The sequence below is a fragment of the Heteronotia binoei genome, unplaced genomic scaffold, assembly GCF_032191835.1.
Source record: "Heteronotia binoei isolate CCM8104 ecotype False Entrance Well unplaced genomic scaffold, APGP_CSIRO_Hbin_v1 ptg001143l, whole genome shotgun sequence".
NCBI lineage: Eukaryota > Metazoa > Chordata > Lepidosauria > Squamata > Gekkonidae > Heteronotia > Heteronotia binoei.
In genome coordinates, this window is record NW_026800190.1 from 118,928 (window position 1) to 140,330 (window position 21,403).

At 48.7% G+C, this 21,403-nt stretch overlaps 3 protein-coding genes across 3 annotated transcripts in view; 1 reads left to right on the forward strand and 2 right to left on the reverse strand.

The window, feature by feature from the left end:
- Window positions 1-11,190, reverse strand: part of LOC132590907 (ER membrane protein complex subunit 1-like) — a 32,453-nt gene extending 21,263 nt beyond the window's left edge. The window contains exons 1-12 of the mRNA XM_060263831.1: window positions 11,069-11,190; window positions 8,528-8,652; window positions 8,086-8,151; window positions 7,441-7,534; window positions 7,223-7,351; window positions 6,581-6,707; window positions 5,500-5,649; window positions 4,261-4,428; window positions 4,051-4,122; window positions 2,686-2,808; window positions 2,472-2,568; window positions 805-921 (exon numbers count right to left, since the gene is read on the reverse strand). Of these exons, the coding sequence (XP_060119814.1) occupies window positions 805-921; window positions 2,472-2,568; window positions 2,686-2,808; window positions 4,051-4,122; window positions 4,261-4,428; window positions 5,500-5,649; window positions 6,581-6,707; window positions 7,223-7,351; window positions 7,441-7,534; window positions 8,086-8,151; window positions 8,528-8,652; window positions 11,069-11,178 (1,378 nt within the window). The 5' untranslated portion in view covers window positions 11,179-11,190. The remainder of the gene's footprint in view (window positions 1-804; window positions 922-2,471; window positions 2,569-2,685; window positions 2,809-4,050; window positions 4,123-4,260; window positions 4,429-5,499; window positions 5,650-6,580; window positions 6,708-7,222; window positions 7,352-7,440; window positions 7,535-8,085; window positions 8,152-8,527; window positions 8,653-11,068) is intronic.
- A 123-nt stretch (window positions 11,191-11,313) lies between these two features.
- LOC132590906 (mRNA turnover protein 4 homolog) lies at window positions 11,314-18,707 on the forward strand. Its single transcript, XM_060263830.1, has 8 exons — window positions 11,314-11,551; window positions 13,021-13,079; window positions 13,400-13,503; window positions 14,951-15,032; window positions 15,122-15,189; window positions 16,191-16,342; window positions 17,692-17,768; window positions 18,419-18,707. Exons 1-8 carry the CDS (start codon window positions 11,524-11,526, stop codon window positions 18,587-18,589), a joined length of 741 nt encoding a protein of 246 aa, XP_060119813.1. The 5' UTR covers window positions 11,314-11,523; the 3' UTR covers window positions 18,590-18,707.
- A 1,179-nt stretch (window positions 18,708-19,886) lies between these two features.
- LOC132590908 (aflatoxin B1 aldehyde reductase member 3-like) lies at window positions 19,887-21,170 on the reverse strand (the record flags this gene model as incomplete). The annotated part of the gene is made up of 3 exons (XM_060263832.1): window positions 19,887-20,402; window positions 20,820-20,949; window positions 21,058-21,170. Coding segments are annotated over 3 exons (405 nt in total), but the record flags the coding sequence as incomplete, so codon positions are not given.
- Between the last annotated feature and the right edge of the window lie 233 nt (window positions 21,171-21,403).

Genomic DNA, 21,403 nt, shown 5'->3' on the forward strand with positions numbered 1-21,403 from the left:
CCAAGATTAATAAAACACATACAATAGGTTCCATAAAGACATAAAACCAAAATAACATCCCTCTAGCAGAATACATCCACAAATAGAGGGTTGTGATTAAGAACATAAGAGAAGCCATGCTGGGTCAGGCCAATGGCGCATCCAGTCCAACACTCTGTCACACAGTGGCCAAAAAAACCAAGTGCCATCAAGAGGTCCACCAGTGGGGCCAGGACACTAGAAGCCCTCCCACTGTTGCCCCCCCAAGCACCAAGAATACAGAGCATCCCTGCCTCAGACAGAGAGTTCCATCAATTTTTGTTGTTCAGTCGAACAGTCAAGTCCGACTCTTTGCAACCCCCCAGACCAAGTCACGCCAGGCCCTCCTGTCTCCCACCATCCTCCGAAGTCTGCTCAAATTTGTGTTTGTGACATCAATAACGCTGTCCAGCCATCTCATCTTTTGCCGTCCTCTTCTTCTTTTGCCTTCTGTCTTTCCCAGCATGAGGGTCTTCTCCAGGGAGTGCTCCCTTCTCATTTGGTGGCCAAAGTATTTGAGCTTCAGCATCTGACCTTCCAGGGAGCAGTCAGGGTTCTAATAGCCACTGATGGACCTCTTGAGAACCAGTTGCCAGGAAACACATTTAATCCCTTACCTGTTTTGTGTGGCATGAACTATTCTAATGCAGCCTCACCCAGTGGAAAGCCATGCATCATTACTCCACAGCAGACACCATAAGAGACAATAAGGCCCTTGCATGGTGGGAGCCAGTCTCAGCCATGTGTTCTCCACAACCTTGAAACGGAAGGGAGGGGGGGCATTACCTGCTTTCTTCCCAAACTCGCCCTCCAGCTCGGCCTGCGCGCCCGTCAGGGGGAGATCCACCATCTGCAGACTGACCACTTCTGCCAGAGATTCTTCTCTGCTCCACAGCACTTTTCCTGCAGAGAGGGAAAGTCGGCAATCAGATTCTGACTTTCCATTATGGAAAGGGCTGGGCTGGACTCCAGGCATTCAGAGAAGGGATTGCAGACCATGTAACAAGGCTGCTGCTGCTGCGGAAACGGCCTTTTAAAAATGGGTTGAAGGGGACTGACTCGGCTCAGCAACAAAGCACCTGCTTTACGTGCAGCACGAGGTCCCCAGAGAGTACTTAGATCGAGATCACAAAATCTTTTAGTGATCCCGGGGCCGAAGGAGGCCCGATTGAAATCAACCAGAGACAGGGCCTTCTCAATCATAGCCCCCTGTTGGTGGAACCAACTGCCAGATGAAGTGAGGGCCTTGTGGAACCTGGTGCAGTTCCGCAGGGCCTGCAAGACTGTCCTCTTCCGGCTGGCATTCAATTGACTCGGCGCTGGTATTTAAGAGAAGCGGAAGAAGGCCGTCGCCACCAGAAGAGCACCGACTCAATATTCTGTTTTATTCCGTTTTAACTGTTTTAATCATTGTATATCTATTTTATTGTTGAATGTGTAATTTTAATACTCATTAATTTAATTGTTTGTGGGATTTTATGTTGCGAGCCGCCCTGAGCCTGCTTAGGCAGGGAGGGCGGGATAGAAATCCAATCCAATAAAATAAATAAATAAGGTCTTGAGTTTGATTCTTGGTATCTCCAACTAGAGGATCTCTGGAAACCAATCTAAAAAAAGGCCTTTCTCTGCTGTGACCCTGGAGAGGTGCTGCCAGTCAAAGGGGACAATATGGAACTAGATGGACTAAGGGACTGATTGCCAAAGACACAGTCAGGAAGGAGACTCTCAGATTGCAAAATACAGCTGCCATTTCACTACGGAGGCATTCAACCACCTCTAGGAACTCCTGGATGAACATATGAAGCTGCCTTATACTGAATCAGACCCTCGGTCCATCAAAGTCAGTCTTGTCTACTCAGACTGGCAGCGGCTCTCCAGGGTCTCAAGCTGAGGTTTTTGATGCCTACTTGCCTGGACCCTTTTTAGATGGAGATGCCAGAGATTGAACCTGGGACCTTCTGCTTACCAAGCAGATGTTCTACCACTGAGCCACCGTCCCTCCCTCAGCATCTTCGACTGTCTCAAAGATTAACTCCCAACAGGGCCTGAAAAAAACCCGAACTGTTTCGACAGGCCTTTAATATCTAATAGGAGAGGACTGCGGCTCTACACTGCTGAAGCAACATCATTTATGAGGCATTATATCCACCACAAGACCACCGTCAGAAGAAAGAAAATTACAATCCCGCCTATACTGAACTTTGAGCGACACCATAAAACGTATTTTAATTGTCGATTGTTAATTTTCCTTGTTTTAAATTGCAATTCCAAATTGCGGATCTGTTTTAAATTGCAGTTCTAAATTGTGTTTGATTGACTGTTAGTCGCCCTGAGTCCGCTTGCAGAGAGGGCGGGATAGAAAATTAAATAAGTAAATAAAACAATCCAGTTGCCAAAAGAGATGCCGAGGAAGAGCTTGGAGAGTGTCGAACTAACCAAAAAGCAAAGATTACCTGGTTGCTGGAGGAATAAGAGCATGTGATCAGCTGTTTGCACCAGGGCCCGGTAACCCACAGAATCATCCTTCTTCAAAAAGACCTGAATGTAGAGCTACCCAAAGGAGAAGGGGGGAGAGACATCACCATATTGACATCTGCTGAATCAATGCATGCAGCCCAGCCAGGTGTGGGGAAGGGAGAGTAAACAGGTCAATTGGGTTCCTCTTACCTGCTCAGGCCTGGGGCTGCTTTTCTCCAAGGTGAACGTGATGGTTGTATCCAGCAACCTTTGCCCAGTTTCTGCCAAGTACAAGTTAGTTACATAGGACCGGTTGTGGCAAGACAGGAATTCCTGCAGCAGGGTTGGGAGGGAAGAAGAGAAGGACAGATATATTGGGGCAACTTTAGGCTTGCAATTCTAACTCCAAAAATCTTGTCTGATAAGCAAGTGTGAGCAAGCATGGAAGATTTTTTAAACTAAGGATCCTCCTGAGCAGTGTGAAAAATCCGTTTGATCTTACTTCTCTTTTGTGGGAGTCAATTCCCCAACACCTCCTTCATCTTTATTTTTGCACCATTTGTTTTGTTTCCTTCCGCTAATTTCCTAAGAATGTTCGCTCTTCTTGCTTCAATGGCACAAAACAAGTCCGGAACACAAGCACCGGGACCCAGGGGAATGAAAAGGCTCATGATGGCAATTTAAAGAAGGCAGCAGGGCCAAAGGCAGCAACGCCTCCCCCGCTATCAGAGGAGGCAACAAAACTCTCGCTTTTTCCTAAGTCTCCTTCCCAGTTTTAACCAAGCAGCACTGGCTTGGGCTACTCTCAGAGGCACAGAACTCTTTCCTGCTTAGGGGTTTGTCTCAACCAGCTAGCCAGCTGAGGGTCATCTGGATGCTCTGCTTACTGGGAGGGAGAGAGGGAGGGAGGGAGGGAGGGAAGGAAGGAAGGAAGGAAGGAAGGAAGGAAGGAAGGAAGGAAGGAAGGAAGGAAGGAAGGAAGGAAGGAAGGAAGGAAGGAAGGAAGGAAGGAAGGAAGGAAGGAAGGAAGGAAGGCCAGAGCAAGGGGTCAGGTCTGCAATACTCATGCTAAATATGCAGTGCATGTTATGGATGCAAGCTTACCCAGGTGTTAGAAGACTGCCTGCCCAACAAGATCTTCCCTGCAAGTCCTACTCTCTGTGGCACCCAGCACTGGAAGTGCCTTCCAGGGAAAGGGCCTTCTTGGTGGTGGCACGTCAGTTTTGGAGCCCTCCCCCACCCCACAAATATCCTTGCTTAGCTGGCTCCAGGAACCACTTTAAAATATCTGTGTTGAATTGGGCATTCTGGTCATTTGGGTGGTGCACAAGGTATGTGTTTACCTCTCTGCCTTTGCTTGCAACCCTAGGAGGGAACATTCACCCTAACAGCACCACAAACAACCCCTTCCAAAGGGAAGCCCCTCCCAGCCAAAGCAACACAGGTGCCTGCCCCTCCCGCCTTATACACCTTTGGCTACCTGGGTTTCTTAGGCCTGACAGACGGTTCATGATAACCAGACTGTTCCCCAGCAAATGCAGCCAATCAAGGCTGCTGGCGTCACCAGGCACTTACCACTTCCACCTTGCACGTCAGGACCGCGGCCACCGTCTTCTCGTTTGTCGTTGCAAAGGTCACAAGGCCCGCCTGGGAGAGAGACAGGAGGGGAGAGAAGGCAAGGGGAAGGACAGGGACACCCCCAAAGGGAGGGGCTTCTCCCCAGGCAACCCAGCCGGGCCTCTCCAGCCATCACCTCTCAAAACCCAGTAGCCTCTCTTCAGTTACCTGCGGGAAATCCCGGAGGAAGCTCAGCACACCGTTCCGATGCTGCAGCAGTGCAAAGTGGGTCGGGGAAAGCTGCACAAAGAACTGAGCTCGGGACGCGCTGGCAGGATTCGGCTGAGAGGACCACAGACGGGCCTGGAAAGTCTCCATGAATTGAAGCCCAAGGGACTGTGGAAGAAAAGGGACGCAGGATCAGCCAGGCAAGCAGAGACGGGGCCACTTCCAAGGCTGCAAACATCCTAGCCTGGTACCTTTTAAGCCCCACCCCCCGCAGGGAAATCTTTCCTGGACCTGGTGGGCTTCTGCCCCTCTTCCTCTGTCCCTTCCATGCTGTCCTTTCTCCAAGGCCCTCACAGCAATGTACTCCCCTGGGGCAGGAACCAAACAGGCCAAGGCTGGGACAGCCTACTGAGCTACCTAAGACTCTGTGCACTTCCCTTAAGTGCAGAATGGGAAAGGGACATGCAGCATCAGTATGCAACCGGCAGGCAGAATGAGGCCCCTGGCACTCTACCCTCGTCTGGCCCACAATCAGCCCCTCAATCTGCCTTCACCTTCAGCCCAAGCCCTCAGCTCAGAGAAGCCTCGCTCCAGATCTGGATTAAGAACCGATGAGAAGCCATATTGGATCAGGCCAATGGCCCCTCCAGTCCAACACTCTGTGTCCCATAAGAACATAAGAGGAGCCATGTTGGATCAGGCCAATGGCCCCTCCAGTCCAACACTCTGTGTCACATAAGAACATAACAGGAGCCATGTTGGATCAGGCCAATGGCCCCTCCAGTCCAACACTCTGTGTCACACAGTGGCCAAAAAAATTATATATATATATTATATATACATACACACACACACACACACACACACTGTGGCTAATAGCCACTGATGGACCTCTGCTCCATATTTTTATCTAACCCCCTCTTGAAGCTGTCCATGCTTGTAGCCACCACCACCTCCTGTGGCAGTGAATTCCACATGTTAACTACCCTTTGGGTGAAGGACTTCCCTTTTATCCGTTTTAACCCGACTGCTCAGCAATTTCATCGAATGCCCATGAGTTCTTGCATTGTGAGAAAGGGAGAAAAGGTCTTCTTTCTCTACTTTCTCCATCCCGTGCACGATTCAAGGACGACCACCCGCAACCTCATCCCAAGAGCCACAACCCTTTAGCAAGGTCACACTAGCAACCAAACCACTCCTGGACAGTCTTGGGTCTGAGCTTCCCTCTAGATCCCTCACCTCCAGCAGAACCTGCTTCGTCTCTTCGCTGGAGTCCAGAGGCAAGGTGTAAAAGGAGGCCGTGGCCACGTCCAGGCACACAAGCACAGCCTCTCCCACGACACTGCAAGACTGGCTGAGGCTTCTTATCCAGGGGGCTTCAACCCTATTCTGTGCGGAGGGGGAACAGAGAGAAAGAGGCACTAAAAAGACAAAATCACTGCAGGCAGATGTTGGGCAGCTGCGGCTTAATAGCAGAGCCCCCGCTTTGCATTCTGAAGGCCCTAGAGTCAATCCTTGGCACCTCCAGTTCAACAGCATCACATGCCAGATGTGGGGAAGGAGTTTTCCTTGCCAGAGATCCTGGACAGCTGCTGCCATCAGCATGGATAATACTGTGCCCAGTGGGCCAATTCTCAGACAACTGGTCCACCAATTCTATGATCAGCCAGTAAAATGGCTAAAAATTATATGCAGTCTGATCATAAAGGTAAATCACGGTGGGTTCCACAGAATTACTTCCATGAAAGCACATACAAACGTCAGTCTTCACTTGTAGATTGGGGCTCTATGATGCCTCCTGAACAGGGGCTGGACCTTGGGGGAACAACTGAGTGCTCAGTCAGGTGGTGCAGTTGGTATTTTAGGCAGTGCTGCTGAATTAACAGAGAGTCTGTAGAATATGTGGCAGAAACAGCATGCTAATGGCATTGGCTGCTGTGAGTTAGATTTCCTCCCAAAGGAGATGGTCCAGTAGCTGAATGCCTGAACATACACACTGAGAGATGGACATTTATTATTATTTACTTATAATTTGGATCCGTATACTGGCCTTCTTTGAATTCACAGAGCTCAGGGTGGTTACCAACAATGTATACAATTTGAAAATAGTTAATATCAGAATGGCACGAGTTAAGCATACAGTGCGCATTACTGTCCCACAGTAAGTGGGAAAAGCAGAGATGTGAGTGATGACTTCCCCTTTGGAAAAAAGAAGTCTTAACTTGTAGATCCTTAGCTTCATAGTCAGGCTATCTTTCCAAGATACCAATCCAAGCGCCTTCAGTAAAAATGACTGCTCCAAGCCCAGAGCGTGCTCTACCTGTTTTGTAATTTCACCATCTTCAACACTGAAGGCGAGGATGTTCACGTAGCTTTGAGGAGAGACCCCAAGGACGTACACCACACCAGTTCCATAAGAATACACCAGCTGATACTGGACAATCTCGCTGGGAAGAAAACAGGAAGTTAACATAACCATCATCAAGGGCAACTGGAATGATTAAAGGTTTGGAACAGTTTCCCTATGAAGAAAGGTTGAAACGCTTGGGGCTCTTTAGCTTGGAGAAACGTCGACTGCGGGGTGACATGATAGAGGTTTACAAGAACTCGTGGGCATTCAATGAAATTGCTGAGCAGTCAGGTTAGAACAGATAAAAAGAAGTACTTCTTCACCCAAAGGGTGATTAACATGTGGAATTCACTGCCACAGGAGGTAGTGGCGGCTACAAGCATAGCCAGCTTCAAGAGGGGATTGGATAAAAATATGGAGCAGAGGTCCATCAGTGGCTATTAGCCACTCTGTGTGTGTGTGTGTGTGTGTGTGTGTATTGGCCACTGTGTGATACAGAATGTTGGACTGGATGGGCCATTGGCCTGATCCAACATGGCTTCTCTTACGTTCTTTTTTTCACCGCAACTTTTTTGCTGCTTGAGAAGAGCTCAGCTCATGACTAGACCTCACCTGTCAGGTAACTGCTCCACCCATTTCTGATGGCCATTGGAGAGGTAGTGAAGGGACAGCGCCCCTTTCTTCAAGACCGCCACGTATTTCACCGAGTCCTGCAGTCCCACCAAACTTGCCATCTGAAAACTTACATTAACAAATACATGGCTTAACATCATTTGTGATTACTAATAAACCCCTCAACTATGTTTCTCAGATCCCTGAACCCCCCTCACCTGCCCGTGTCCATGGAGATCTCCCAATTCAAGCCTCCAATGTTGGTCTCCCAGGATCGAAGGATGCGACCCCCATTGGAAACAGTGATGGCATCTGTGTGGGGGTGGGGTGCAAGCACACAAAAGGATGATCAGAAGGCAGGGCCCACAAATACAGCACAGAAAACATCAAGGGAACCACATCTCATCTCCCTGTTTTTTCATCATATTCCAGGACCTTTTAAAATCTGAACTGCACAACTGAGTTGCGTCTCTTAACACAATAACGTATACAAGGCTCAACCACCAGCAACCTACAATGGGGCTTCTCTAGAGTAAAGGAAAGCCAGGAAATACCCACTTCACACCCCATCTTAGCCACAGACTCAGACCTCAAGCCCAACCTTAGCACCCCAATCATTAGAAGGGTGAGGTTTAGTACATAGGCAAACATTATGTCTAAATATATACATAAGTAGCCTACAAGTTTCAAACTGGATTTAAACTGTGATGTCATAAAGCATGCTGTCCCAAACGGCAAGATCCTGCGCATTTACTCAGGTTGGCCAGAAAGATAGAAGCACCATACAGCGAACTGCAGCTGACAAAGAAAAGCATTTTAAGTGATCACAAATAATGCAGCTATGGCCTCAGCCACTTGCTTACCTTGTCCATGAATCAGCATGGTGTCTACCACCCCTTCTGCCGTTCCCTTGTCCACATGGCGCCACACTGGAAAAAGAACCAGGAGTCATTTGAAGCTGCCCTATACAGCGTCAGATCCCTGATCTGTCAGTGGTTAGTCAAGGCAGGGTTTCTTTCCCTCCTCTGTTGCCAGAGTCTAAACCAGGGACCTCCCACATGCAAACTAAATGTTCCGATGCTGACCTTCACAAATATGGAGTAAAGCATTTGGCAGTTGCTCTAGTGAGTTCCGGGAGTCGACCCCATAAACAATTTTATAAACATCCCAAACTGCCTTATATCAATTCAAAAACAGGAAAGATGCTAAAATGTACCTAGCCACAGCCATCTTGTTGGTACACACTGCTAATGTATCCAGGGATTCCTGAGGGAATAAGGAGTCCGCCCTGTCACAGATACTCACAGATTTCTCCTGTCCTGGAATTGAAAGCAGCCATCACATTCTTCTCTGTGGCGACAATAAGTTTCTTGGAGCCCTGGGAGGCTTCCAGGGAAGCAAATTTCAGCTTTCCCACATACTGTTGCCTCCTAATCAAAAAGCAAATCAAAGAATGCCAGCTGTGACAACTCTCCCCGAAGCTGAAGGTGTATGGAGGGGGACACACACACACAACACATTTGCAACCAATATATACAGCCCAATGTAATGAAGGCTTTAAATTTCTAGCTTAACTTGGGAGAGTGATGGCATGTTCAAAGAGAAAAAAAGCTTTTGAGAACATAAATACTGATTCACACCATAGATCTGTCTGGGCTGATGTTCTGTTTCCTACAGTGGCCAGATGCCTCTGTCAAGTCCACAAACATGCCACAAATCAGACAACCTTCACGGGCTAGGCCCAGCATATGAAAACTGGAGGTACAGTCTGTTTTCACAATTAAAGTTTTATTTTAATTTTTAAGAAAAAAGGACCAAAGGAGGCAAAACTGCAGAGTACTCGTATGCAAGCCTTCTCTATCATAGCTCCACACCTACGGAACCAGCTCCCGGAAGAAGTGCGGGCCCTGCGGAACCTTTAACAGTTCCGCAGGGCCTGCAAGACCATCCTTTTTGGGATGGCCTTTACCGATTAAACGACAGAAGGACTCGCCTAAGTGATTTTCGCCATCATGCTTATTGGAAATAGCACCAGAATGTTAATTTTAAAAAATTTAAATTAGACTGTTTTTAAGCTAGATACTGTTTTAAATATTTATTGTATATATTGTATTGGATGTTGTTAGCCACCCTGAGCCTGCTTCGGCGGGGAGGGAGGGATATAAATAAAATGTTGATTGATTGATTGATTGATTGATAAGAAAAACCCTTCGATCAAGGCAAAACATGATCCTTCCCATTTCCAACAGTAGCCAGTTAGATGTTTTTGGGGGAGCTCTTGAGAAGGATACCAATGCGAGAGCCCTCCTCCCGTGGTCCTTTCTCCATTATTCAGAGCTAAGACTGCCTTTGAACAGACAAGCTGCATTTCTCCTAGGGTTTTCAATCCCCTGGTTTGGAGGCCCTCCCCCCACTTCAGGGTCATCAGAAAGCAGTGGGGGAGGGAAATGTCTGCTGGGCACTCCATTATTCCCTACAGAGACCAATTCCCATAGGGTATAATAGAAAATTTATCTGTGGGCAGGGGGGGTGGTAGAAAAAGCACAGCAGGAACTCAGAGCCAGTTTGGTGTAGTGGTTAAGTGTGCAGACTCTTATCTGGGAGAACCGGGTTTGAGTCCCCACTCCTCCACTTGCACCTGCTGGCATGGCCTTGGGTCAGCCATAGCTCTGGCAGAGGTTGTCCTTGAAAGGGCAGCTGCTGTGAGAGCCCTCTCCAGCCCCACCTACCTCACAGGGTGTCTGTTGTGGGGGAGGAAGGTAAAGGAGATTGTGAGCCACTCTGAGATTCTTCGGAGTGGAGGGCGGGATATAAATCCAATATCTTCATCTACCTCACAGGGTGTCTGTTGTGGGGGGGGGGAGGTAAAGGAGATTGTGAGCCGCTCTGAGACTCTCCAGAGTGGAGGGCGGGATATAAATCCAATATCTTCATCTACCTCACAGGGTGTCTGTTGTGGGGGAGGAAGGGAAAGGAGATTGTGAGCCGCTCTGAGACTCTTCGGAGTGGAGGGCGGGATATAAATCCAAAATCTTCATCTACCTCACAGGGAGTCTGTTGTGGGGGAGGAAGGGAAAGGAGATTGTGAGCTGCTCTGAGACTTTTCGGAGTGGAGGGCGGGATATAAATCCAATATCTTCATCTACCTCACAGGGAGTCTGTTGTGGGGGAGGAAGGTAAAGGAGATTGTGAGCCGCTCTGAGACTCTTCGGAGTGGAGGGTGGGATATAAATCCAATATCTTCTTCTTATCTTTATCTGCATATTAGGCCACACCCTCTGACATCGCCATTGTTACACATAGGGCTTTTTGCCAAAAAAGCCCAGCAGGGATTTATTTGCATATTAGGCCACACTCCCTGACACCAAGCCAGCCGGAACTGTGTTCCTGATTTTTAAAAAAGCCCTATCTGTGGCTCTGGAGGGGCTTTTTTTTTTTTTAGGTAGAGGCACCAAATTCACAACATAGCATCCGGTGTCCCTTCCCAAAACACCCTCCAAGTTTCAAAAAGATTGGACTGGGGGTCCAATTCTATGAGCCCCCAAAGAAGGTGTTCCTATCCTTCATTATTTCCAATGGAGGGAAGACATTCAAAAAGTGTGCAGTCCCTTTAAATGTGAGGGCCAGGCCTCCCTTTGGAGTTGAATTCTGCTTGTCACACCCTTGCCCCTGGCCCCGCCCCCAAAGTCTCCTGGCCCCGCCCCCAAAGTCCCAGATATTTCTTGAATTGGACTCGGCAACCCTAATTTCTCCCTCAGGGCTCAGAGCCCTCAACCCTGGCAGGGCCGCATCTTGTGGCAGAGAGTTCCGCGGGCCGTGCCAAGCAGAGCCAAGCTCTTGACCCACCAGTCAAACTTGCCCACTTGGTCCTCGTAGACGGCGTCGGCCGGGAGGAGCAGCAGCTGCAGCAGCAGCAAGGCCGAGATCCCCCACCGCCGGGACGCCGAGGCCGCCATGACAGCCGCGGCAGCGAGAAGAGGCAGAGCCGCCGGAGGCCTCCCGTATCCCATCAGGCACCGCGGGACCATAGAGACGGCCGATTACTCCCCCCTGGGCTTTTCTTTCAGAGGTGTCTAACTAGACGCCTGACTGTTCTCCAACTGTGGGGCAGAAAAACGACGGGCGAGAGCGTGAGGGCTCCAAGGCCATGCCCTCAGGGATCGTGGGATCTCTCCGTCCCCGAGGAAGCAAGGTGTGGCTCTCGTGGGGTCAGGCATCTCTGCGGCCGCCTCTCCCCGTCCCGTCAGCCCCCGCGGCCGCAGCTGCAGCAGGGAAGGCGGCGGCGCACGTGGGGGAGCGACATGCCCAAGTCCAAGCGGGACAAGAAAGGTGCGCGCGGCGGGAGGAGGTCCGGGTTCTGGCTGGGCTCTCCCGGCCTCTTGCTAATGACTTTGCATTGCTTTTGCCTGCTCAGTAGGGAAGGGCCAGAGCCCAGCAGCGTCTGAAAGACTAGCAGAAGGGGTGGCAGGGCGGGAGCTTCCTGCAGTCACTGCTCCCGCCGTCATTCCGGGAGATCTCCAGACCCCCCCTCCCGGGTCTGTGGATTAGGAAGGGCGATGCTGATTCTGTGAATTAGGCAGATCTTGAGCAGGAAGGGCTGCGTCACTGCTTGGTTCTCTTGGCCCTTTGTGACATGCCCAGGGAAATGCTGATTGACACTTCGCGGTCACACAGCAGTTTTTCTCCAGGCCAGTTTGGCAAGGGATCCTGGAGGTTTTTGCCATCTTCTGGGCATGGAGCCTGCAGGGGTCATCGGGATGTGTGGGGAGTATTTTTGAATTTCCTGCATTGTGCCGAGGGTTGGACTAGATGGCTGTGGAGGTCCCTCCCAACTCTTATGATTCTGTGAACCCACTTGGATGGTGGGAGGAGGCACAGCCGTGCTCTACTGATGACACTGGGGACTGAACTGTTTTATTGCTGAGTTATGGTTATTCCCATTGCAGTGGCTCCAGTAAGGCTGAAAGAGAAGGGTTTGCCTAAAGTCACCCAGTGAGGGATTTTAGAGCTGGCATCTTTCTAGTTTATAGCTCAGTCCCTTAGTCATTATGCAGTGCTTCAGGTCTGTATGTGTTGATGCTTCTCCACACTTCTGTGTGCAGTTCCTGTTCTTGTTGCCACTGGACTGGTTAAACTCTGTCTGTGCCTTATTCAGAAGGAAGCCTTACAGTATTTATTGGGGCACTGTGATCTTTGCTGGTCTGTTTGCAGAAAGGGAAAGGACCCTTCACAACCCCAGTTTTCTTATTTGGTACAGGAGAGGGGGGTCCCTTAGGAGACTGTTTTAAACCTCCGTTAGGTGTCCCAGTTGCCAATATTGTAAAAGGGCAACTGATAAACTCTGTAAGTAAATAACAGGATTGCAGCCAGGACTGAGTATAAAGGCAGGCTGTGTTGTGTGCAGGTGTACCTAGGCTTTTTCTGAATCCCTTTGCTCTACTTAAGTTTTCTTAATTAGATCCTGAAATGCACAATAGCTGGAATTGGCTTTTGATGGAGTGCAGAAATGTGGGGAGCATTTGATCTGAACAGCTGTGGTGTATTCTCCAAAGACTTTTGGCAAGGAGGCAGGATGGCATCCATATCCTCAGTGCTGAACACAGAGATTAAGCCAAGTGGGGCTAGAGAAGGAATTATGGATGCAAAGAAGTGACCAGAGAGTAGTGGAAAGATGTGACAAGGGAGCACGTAGCAATAGAGGAACAAGCAAGACAGACAAATACTTTTTTCTCTAATTTCTTTCTTATTTGGTTATGTGCAGCTATCTTGTCAAACTAACTTCATTTTTCTTTCCCCAGTTTCTCTGACAAAGACCACCAAGAAAGGTTTAGAATTTAAACAGAACTTGATAGAAGAGGTAAGTTATGTCATAACCACAGCCATGTATTTTCAATCCAATGTAAAACTGCTTGAAAGGGCAACAATCTTGAGGGAATTCTTATTCTCTTCCATTCTTTGAGAGATCAGAAATTGCCACAGTTGGGCAGGAAGACTGCAAATAAATGTTTTGTTGCAAGTATTTTCATGTAGGAATTATTATTTTGGGGGGTTCTCTGCTTGCAGAATGTACTCTCTAATATGAGGGGCCTGACCATGTCATTGCTCAGAGCCTACCAAAATTGTTTGGTAGAGGGGAATTTAATCTTCAGCTGTAACATCTCATTTCTTTGCCATCAGCTCCGGAAATGTGTGGACACCTACAAATATATCTATATTTTCTCCATTGCCAATGTCAGAAACAACAAACTTAAAGATATCCGCAATGCCTGGAAGCACAGCAGGTGAGGCCTTTTCTCCAACTGTCTGCTAACATTGAGTTTTTCAGCTGGAGGGTTTAAAAAGAATGGGGGGAAATGGGAGCGGGGAGGAGAATGCAACCACACACACTTGAACATATATGAACATATGAAGCTGCCTTATACTGAATCAGACCGTTGGTCCATCAAAGTCAGTCTTGTCTACTCAGACTGGCAGCGGCTCTCCAGGGTCTCAAGCTGAGGTTTGTCACACCTATTTGCCTGGACCCTTTTTTGGAGATGCCAGGGATTGAACCTGGGACCTTCTGCTTCCCAAGCAGATGCTCTACCACTGAGCCACAGCCCCATTCATGGCTCTCCAGGGTCTCAAGCTGAGGTTTTTCACGCCTATTTGCCTGGACCCTTTTTTGGAGATGCCAGGGATTGAACCTGGGACCTTCTACTTCCCAAGCAGATGCTCTACCACTGAGCCACTGTCCCTCCCTCCCACTTGAAAGACTAACATCAGATGCCAAAACAAATTAACCTGATAAGCTATTTATTTATTTAATTTATATTCCACCCTTTCCCAGAACATAAGAGAAGCCCTGTTGGATAGGCCAATGGCCCATTCCAGTCCAACACTCTGTGTCACACAGTGGCCAAAAAAATTATATATACACACACACACACACACACATATATATACACATAGTGGCTAATAGCCTCTGCTCCATATTTTTATCTAACCCCTTCTTGAAGCTGGCTATGCTTGTAGCCACCACCATCTACTGTGGCAGTGAATTCCACATGTCAATCACCCTTTGGGTGAAGAAGTACTTCCTTTTATCCGTTTTAACCCGACTGCTCAGCAATTTCATTGAATGCCCACGAGTTCTTGTATTATGAGAAAGGGAGAAAAGGACTTCTTTCTCTACTTTCTCCATCCCATGCATAATCTTGTAAACCTGCATCATGTCACCCCGCAGTCGACGTTTCTCCAAGCTAAAGAGCCCCAAGCATTTCAACCTTTTTTCATAGGGAAATTGTTCCAACCCTTTAATAATTCTAGTTGCCCTTTTCTGGACTTTTTCCAATGCTATAATATCCTTTTTGAGGTGCGGTGGCCAGAATTGCACACAGTATTCCAAATGAGACCGCCCCATCGATTTATACAGGGGCATTATTCTGGCTGATTTGTTTTCAATTCCCTTCCTAATAAGCGGGCTCAGGGAGGATAACAACATCATAAAACAACAATTAAAACTTACAATGAAATCAAGCCGTATAATCTATAAGTAGAATTAAATCAAGCAACTTATAATTAAATTAATCAGTTCGTGTTTTAAAATGGCATTTTTGAATTTTAGTGTAAAAATCCAGCTGACTAATTGGAGAGAGTATTTTAACTCTCAGAGAACGAAGCTACTGTTAAACTAATTCGTTCCCTGAGCCTCCTTCGCTGCTACATTTGGTTGAGTTTTCCTTGCAGAATCTTCTTTGGAAAGAACAAAGTGATGATGGTAGCCCTGGGGCGGAGCCCATCTGATGAGTACAAAGAGAACTTGCACCAGGTAAGCCCTAGTGGCAGTTTCAAGAGGGGAAAAGGCGTCACTGCTCTGGGACATGAGCCCCTAATTCTTCAGGCCTCTCTGTTTTCTAGGTCAGCAAACATCTGCGGGGAGAGGTTGGCCTCCTCTTTTCCAATCGCACCAAAGCGGAAGTCCTTGCGTAAGTGTGTGCAGCCATTTTCAAAGCCTGGCCTTCAAACAGTTTGGTGTAGTGGTGAAGTGTGCGGACGCTTATCTGGGAGAACCGGGATTGATTCCCCACTCCCCCACTTGCAGCTGCTGGAATGGCCTTGGGTCAGCCCTAGTGGTGAAGTGGGCGGACTCTTATCTGGGAGAACCGGGATTGATTCCCCACTCCGCCACTTGCAGCTGCTGGAATGGCCTTGGGTCAGCCATAGTGGTGAAGTGAGAGGACTCTTATCTGAGAGAACCGGGTTTGATTCCCCACTCCGCCACTTGCAGCTGCTGGAATGGCCTTGGGTCAGCCCTAGTGGTGAAGTGGGCGGACTCTTATCTGGAAGAACCGGGTTTGATTCCCCACTCCCCCACTCGCAGCTGCTGGAATGGCCTTGAGTCAGCCATAGTGGTTAAGTGAGCAGACTCTTATCTGGGAGAACCAGGTTTGATTTCCCACTCCTCTACGTGCAGCTGCTGGAATGGTCTTGGGTCAGCCATAGCTCTGGCAGAGGTTGTCCTTGAAAGGGCAGCTGCTATGAAAGCACTCTCAGCCCCACCTACCCACAGGGTGTTTGTTGTGGGCGGGGAAGGTAGAGGAGATTGTGACCACTCAGAGACTCTGAGATTCAGAGTATAGGGCAGGATATAAATCCAAAATCTTAAATCCAAAAACTCAGGGCCTCAGCATCATTTGTCTCTCATTAAGAGGCAATGCTTATTAAGAGAATAAATATGCACACACTTTCAATGGGGACCACTGCCACTCACACCAAGTTGGAGAAGAATGCAAACAGAGCCCTGCTTGGTACAGGATTGTCACTCACATTGTGAGTAAACAGTGTTCCTTGGTCCCCCATTCACATGTATCCTTCCTGATTCTCCTGTTAATGATAATGATCGAAGATCTAGTAATGAGTGTTGCTTGTCCTCATGTCTCAGTCACCCCCTGCTCAAGATGGCCTTTCTCTCGGCTTTTCTCCCCAGCTGGTTTGCAGAGTTTAAAGAGAAGGACTTTGCACGGGCAGGGAACAAGGCAACTTTCACCTTTGGCCTGGATACGGGACCTCTGGAGCAGTTTCCTCACTCCATGGAGCCTCAGTTGCGGCAACTTGGGTTGCCCACAGCCCTGAAAAAAGGTTTGTGATGCATCTTGAGACACGGGGGCAGCATGCAGGGAGGGACCGAGCTCTTACACGAAGCATCCTGCAGTGATAGTGTGTTCCTAAACAGGCCATGTGCGAGGGGAGAGAGTCCCCCGTTCCTCGGGGGTTTGCTCATAACCTGTGGGGCTTTCAGTCGGAGCAAAAAAGTGTTCTCTAAACCCTCTGCAGATAAAGGTGCCAGTCCATCCTAAGGGAGAGCCAGTTTGGTGTAGTGGTTAAGTCTGCGGACTCTTATCTGGGAGAACTGGGTTTGATTCCCCACTCCTCCACTTGCAGCTGCTGGAATGGCCTTGGGTCAGCCATAGCTCTCTTATCTGGGAGAACCGGGTTTGATTCCCCACTCCTCCACTTGCACCTGCTGGAATGGCCTTGGGTCAGCCGTAGCTCTGGCAGAGGTTGTCCTTGAAAGGGCAGCTGCTGTGAGAGCCCTCTCAGCCCCACCCACCTCACAGGGTGTCTGTTGTGGAGGAGGAAGGTAAAAGATATTGTGAGCCGCTCTGAGACTCTTTGGAGTGGAGGGCGGGATATAAATCCAATATCTTCTTTCTTCTTCTTCCCAGCTGCACTAGTGCCCTTCTTGGCCCTGGGTTTGGGGGCTCAAGATTGCTGAGCTGCAGGGCCTCGGGGTCTGCTGTGTCAGTCCTCCACTCCCCACCAAGATGTCAGGTCCCCTGCAGAACCTCACCCTGGTGAAATATTACCCAGTGCCCTGTAAAGGTGGAGGGTGCCAAGCATCCAGGGCTTTTTTTTTTGTAGAAAAAGCCCAGCAGGGACTCCTTTGCCTATTAGGCCACACCCCCTGATGCCAAGCCAGCCAGAACTGCATTCCTGCTCAAAAAAAGCCCAGCCAGCATCCATGAAGGTGAACTCAGCTAGGAGAATTGGGACCATCCGCTTCAGCTCACTTCTGTGCAAGAAACAACCGTGCCAATGCAAACCTGTTCATATGAACACGCGTGAGAGCTGCCTTCTACTGAATCAGACCCCCCCCCCCGGTCCATCAAAGTCAGTGTTGTCTACTCATACAGGCAGCGGCTCTCCAGAGTCTCAGACAGCGAGGTCTTTCACATCATCTCCTACCTGATCCTTTTAACTGGGGATGCTGGGGATTGAACCTGCGACCTCCTGCATGCCAATCAGAGGCTCTTCCACTGAGCTATGGCCCCTCCTGGGAGTTAACACACAGCCACCTTGTCAGAGCTATAGCATGTCACAGCGTTGGCCATAATTGCCTACGAGGGGCAGGGGAGAGTAATTCATTCTAGCCTCATGTCAGCTTTCCTCTATGGTCTGCCAAAGCTGGATCTTTCTGTGTCTTGCAGGAGTGGTGACGTTGATTTCAGACTACGAGGTCTGCAGAGAGGGAGATGTTCTGACCCCTGAACAGGCACGCATCCTGGTAAGTCACCCATTAAAGGCCTCGAAAAGGCATCTTCCCACCTCTATGGCCTGTAGGCTTTATAGAGTAACAGGGTACAAGTCAGGGGTGTGCAAGGATGGACTAATTCTGGCTTTTTCTTTAGTGTTCTCTGCAGTTTTCTTTAGATTTCTCTGCAGGCTGTTCCTTGCCTATAAATGAGTGAGGGGGGTGAGGCTTAAAGGGAATGAAGTACAGCCCCAAATAGTTGCCTTTTGCCCCTCCTGACTCAGATCCTTCTTCTGCACAGTGAAGGTGGGAAAAGAGAGCAGAACCAAACACCTGTCCTGTTGCAAACCTCCCAAAACAGCCGTGAGCCTGTTTTGGCAGGGAGGGCGGGATATAAGTCTAATGAGTCTAAAACATGAGTCTCTTCACCTTCTTCTCTTTCACTGGGAGGCAGTTCTGCATTCAGATCTGCACCAGAACATTCTGGAGTTTAGTTCAGGGTTTTTCTGGAGTTTAGTCCTCAGTGCTACCGAGGTGATCTTGGAGATGGCACCAGAAGACCCAGAGTAACGATCGGTTTGCACAAAACTAAACTAGGGCCCCGAGCATGGTTTTCACAACAGAAACAGCCCTGGATTGAGAGGCCGTTGAGTGTGTGTGTGTGACGGATCCTTTGTTTTTAGAAACTCTTTGACTACAAGATGGCCGAGTTCGAGGTGACAATCAGGAGCGTGTGGCATGCTGAGACAGGAGAGTTCGAACAGCTCACAGGAGACACTGCAGAGCAGTTGGAAGACGGGGATGAAGGCGATGCTGACTTGGCCGAAGAGAGCGATGAGGAGGCAGGAGACTGACCGGCCTTTACAAAAGGGACCGTTGGGAGTTCTTTTGCCACTGGGGTACAGGACTGAGTTGTCAGCTAAAGACTTTATTTATCTTAAGACAGAAGCTTTTTATAAAAGTGTAAAACCAGTTGATACGGCCCTTGGTCTCTCTGTCTCCTTACATAAGGGGATGCCAGTACGTCTGGAGTAGTGTAGTTAGTGCTGTGTTAACAGCAGTCCAAAACCTGCCAGGGTCAAACCCCAGTAACCCTGTCTGGAAGCGACAGCATCTTCAGAACCACCTTTTACCCTTCACCAATCCAGTCTTCTGTTCCACAGGTAAGTGAGCAGGGCTCCTTAGACCCACAGAGAGGTGGGAACGGACTACTGTGTGTCAGGAACGGTGGATGGAGATGCTCCCAACACTAGCCAGGCAAGGGGAGTTTAGACCACTTCCTCTTGATGTTCTCAAACTGGGATGACGGGGAAATGAGGGACAAACGCACACTTTCATTTGCACAGAGAGTTTCAGGAGGTAACTGTGTGGGGTTGGCAGTAGAGAAACAAGTTCAATTCGGAACAAGCTTTTGGGGAAATGAGCTTCCAAGAGACAGCGCTCCCTCCCCACAGAATCTGAATCGTGTTTCAGATCCCAGTTTGTACCAAACAGAGGCAAGATGAATTTTAAAGCTCTGTTCTTGATCGCTAAGAACCTTTGACCTCCCCAATATTGTCTACTATCTTCCAAGCGAACAGGGCAAAAGCTGTGTAGAATCCTGGCTCCTCTGGAAAAAGCAACGTGTTTCTTCCAAAGACACAAAATAAGGAACCCCCCCCAGTAAATAATAGAGTCTTTCACAGGGGTGGAATTCTAGCTTGAGCTCCTTTGCATATTAGGCCACACCCCCTTGATGTAGCCAATCCTCCAAGAGCTTACAAAAAAGAACCCTGTAAGCTCTTAGAGGATTGGCTACATGAGGGGTGTGTGGTCTAATATGCAAAGGAGCTCCTGCTAGAATTCCACCCCTGGTCTTTCACAAATTCTTCACAATATAATAGTATATAGTCCAGTATCAGCAGACACCTCACGTGATACCAATTCAAAATCGGCAACAGAATACATTCAAAAGTAGAAATATCATACTCTCAAATCCGTATTTCCATAAGCCAAAAACGCTCTCTAAAATTCTGTAACATAATTCTGCCAACTGTGAAGAATTTGTGAAATACTTTAATGTATTATTTACTGGAGGTTTCCTTATTTTGTTACTGATTAGCCCTGCGAGCCCATGGGTTTGCTTATTTTTGCAAAGACAATGCACCTTCATTTAGGAAACTATTTATTCATAACTGGGTAAAGATTTTTTTTTTCAAAGCAGTAAAGTAATAGTCCATTTCTTGCATAAATCATAATTATTGGAAGGTTCGCAAACGTACATCCCTTTTCAGTGGAAAGGCAGAGCAAACCTATCAAAACCCATTTATACTGATTTTTCAGCTGGGGGAGGGGAATGCCATTGGACGAAGGCAACGATGGCAGGAGCCCAGCATTTACACCTAAGAAGGAGGGGCAGAAGAGGTGAGACTCCTTGGCAGCAAGAATACAGTGATGCCGATGCCCTTAGAACGAGCAGCCGATCGCTGAGGCCCATTGTTTATGTCTTGGCCTGCTGGCTCCAGCTCAGCGGAAGTAGTTTGGGCACTCGTGGGCATTGAGGTGCCAGGCCTTCTCAAAGGCTTCCACCACGCCTGCCTGGAGGGCGCCCTCCTCGCTGCATTTGAGGTTCTCCTGCAGCTGCTCCATGGTGGACATTCCGATGATCACGGCATCCCCACGGGCAGCCTGCCGAAGGGGGAGCAAAAGTTTCAGCTGACAGAATCAGGAAGCAACAAAGTATTTCCGTCCTATTTTTATCTTCGGGCCAAGAGAGAAAGAAAATGCCCACCCCCAGTTACCCACTATGCTGCACAGCAGAATGGGGGTTGGAAGCCGGGGTAGCCACTGCTTCAGGCTCTAGCTCATAGGTGGCCAAACTTGCTTAACATGAGAGCCACACAGAATACAGTCTGATGTCTGAGAGCCACGTGACATGAACATCAGATGTTTGAGAGCTGCAAGGAAGGAAGGCAAATGGGGGGGAGGAAGAGGTGGAAAAAAGCAACTTTAAAGTTCCTTTTTTTCCACCTCTTCCCTTTACAAGTGGAAGCAGGTCTCAAATCCAGCGGGACCTGCCCGTATCTGACACCAGACCTGCCTCACCTGGAGCTTTGAGTGATGATACATCCAGCGCAGAGCAGCTGAGGTCATACTTGGTGGGTTTGATCCGTACACCTCGTGGAGCGCCTTTTCAACCAAGGCTACACCTTGGAAATGATGCTCCTTCCAGTACCTGTGCAGGAGGGATCGTATTTCAGATTTCTTATAACGCAAGTCAGTATTCTTCAGTTTCCCAACACGCTCTCCATTGGCTCACAGCTGCTGTCAGCAATGAACTCACCTGTCCCTGTAGATTTGGGCCCAGTCATTGCCGAAAAACCTGCCCGTTGGCTGCTGACTCTGGTCTTTGTCTGTGTATTTGTATTTCCCAGTCAAAAGGCCTCCTGTGGAGATTCAGGAACGACCATTACAGCAACCCAGAGAGCCCCACTCCCCCCACACACTGGGATGGGGGTGTTCTGCGATGTCTCCATCTGTGCGTGTGGCTTTCAGTTTTAGGGGTTCTGCAGCTTTACGGATGACACCAGGTTTGTAGATCATGACCCTACCCCTGGGTGCGCCTCCATTATACATGTGGTGATCCAAACAGGGACAGCAAAAGATGATGTCTGATCTTGAGCTACAAA

What these genes read in the sequence shown, in the direction of transcription:
- LOC132590906 (XM_060263830.1), top strand. Translation starts at nt 11,524, where the DNA reads ATGCCCAAGTCCAAGCGGGACAAGAAAG. An exon ending in ACCAAAGCGGAAGTCCTTGC is followed by an intron (nt 15,190 to 16,190) that starts GTAAGTGTGTGC and finishes TTTTCTCCCCAG; the next exon opens with CTGGTTTGCAGAGTTTAAAG. An exon ending in CTGAACAGGCACGCATCCTG is followed by an intron (nt 17,769 to 18,418) that starts GTAAGTCACCCA and finishes CTTTGTTTTTAG; the next exon opens with AAACTCTTTGACTACAAGAT.